Source organism: Cariama cristata, unplaced genomic scaffold (assembly GCF_000690535.1).
Source record: "Cariama cristata isolate BGI_N322 unplaced genomic scaffold, ASM69053v1 scaffold10037, whole genome shotgun sequence".
In the NCBI taxonomy this organism is placed as follows: domain Eukaryota; kingdom Metazoa; phylum Chordata; class Aves; order Cariamiformes; family Cariamidae; genus Cariama; species Cariama cristata.
The window spans coordinates 1-880 of NW_009626043.1; the positions used below are offsets into that span (position 1 = coordinate 1).

An 880-nucleotide genomic window follows, 5' to 3' on the forward strand; every position below is an offset into this window, starting at 1 on the left:
CCCTGCCCTCCGAGGTGCCCGACTGCTCACTAACGCAGCTCTTACCCTTGTAGCGGGGTCAGCAGCACCACACCCCAAGGGACAGGGGCCTTGGTGCTGCCCGTCACAGCAGCATGGGGTCACGGTTGGCTCCCCAGGGGCAAGTACTTGCCTCTCTTGTCCATCCCTCAGAGCAACCCCCCCACGTGTGCCTTTTCCCACGGGCTGCCTCGGGAGTGCCCGAGCTCACCCCGCTCTGCCTCTTCTGTGCTCCAGGTGCGATCTCTGCTGCTGCCTCATCCCCTGCCTGTTCGATGACTTCAAGGATGTGACACACACGTGTCCCAACTGCAAGGCCTATATCTACACGTACAAGCGCATGTGCTAACAGCACCCCGGGGAGTCCGAGCCACTGGAATGACACCGGCCCCTCTCCCGCTGCCATCCTAATCTCTGCGTGTGCAACACTCCTTCGCTTAACCCTCCGGTGGTGTGTACGTGTGTATCCCCGGCTCCCTCCTGCTCAGAGCTGCGACCACCTTCCCCAAGCTCCGGTCCTCGCTGTGAACAGTTAGACGAGCGATGCGGGCGTGGGGTGCGCAGGGGAGGTGGGCCCAGGCCCCAGATGCCGTGGGAAGTGGGGGCTGCCTTGCAGCACACAGGAGAGGGGTGGAGGGGGGGCATCGCTCTGCACCCCTTTGCACTCCAGGGTGCTTAGCAAGGCCCCTCTTGCCTGGAGCAACCCAGGGCGGAGCAGCAGCTGCTGGAGGCACCCACCCCTCTGTCCCCTGCAGTGCCGGGGGTGCCTGGCTGCAGGGATGTGCTGCCATGACAGGGAGTTGCTGCAGGCAGGGGGGCACCTGCTGCCCAGGAGGGGAAGGAGGGGAACCCAGGCAGCCCA

At 64.9% G+C, this 880-nt stretch overlaps 1 protein-coding gene across 1 annotated transcript; it reads left to right on the forward strand.

The window, feature by feature from the left end:
* Positions 1 to 255: 255 nt before the first annotated feature.
* On the forward strand, positions 256 to 367 carry LOC104164515 (cell death-inducing p53-target protein 1-like; the record flags this gene model as incomplete). Its single annotated transcript, XM_009703862.1, has 1 exon — positions 256 to 367. A coding segment is annotated over one exon (112 nt), but the record flags the coding sequence as incomplete, so codon positions are not given.
* Positions 368 to 880: the final 513 nt, after the last annotated feature.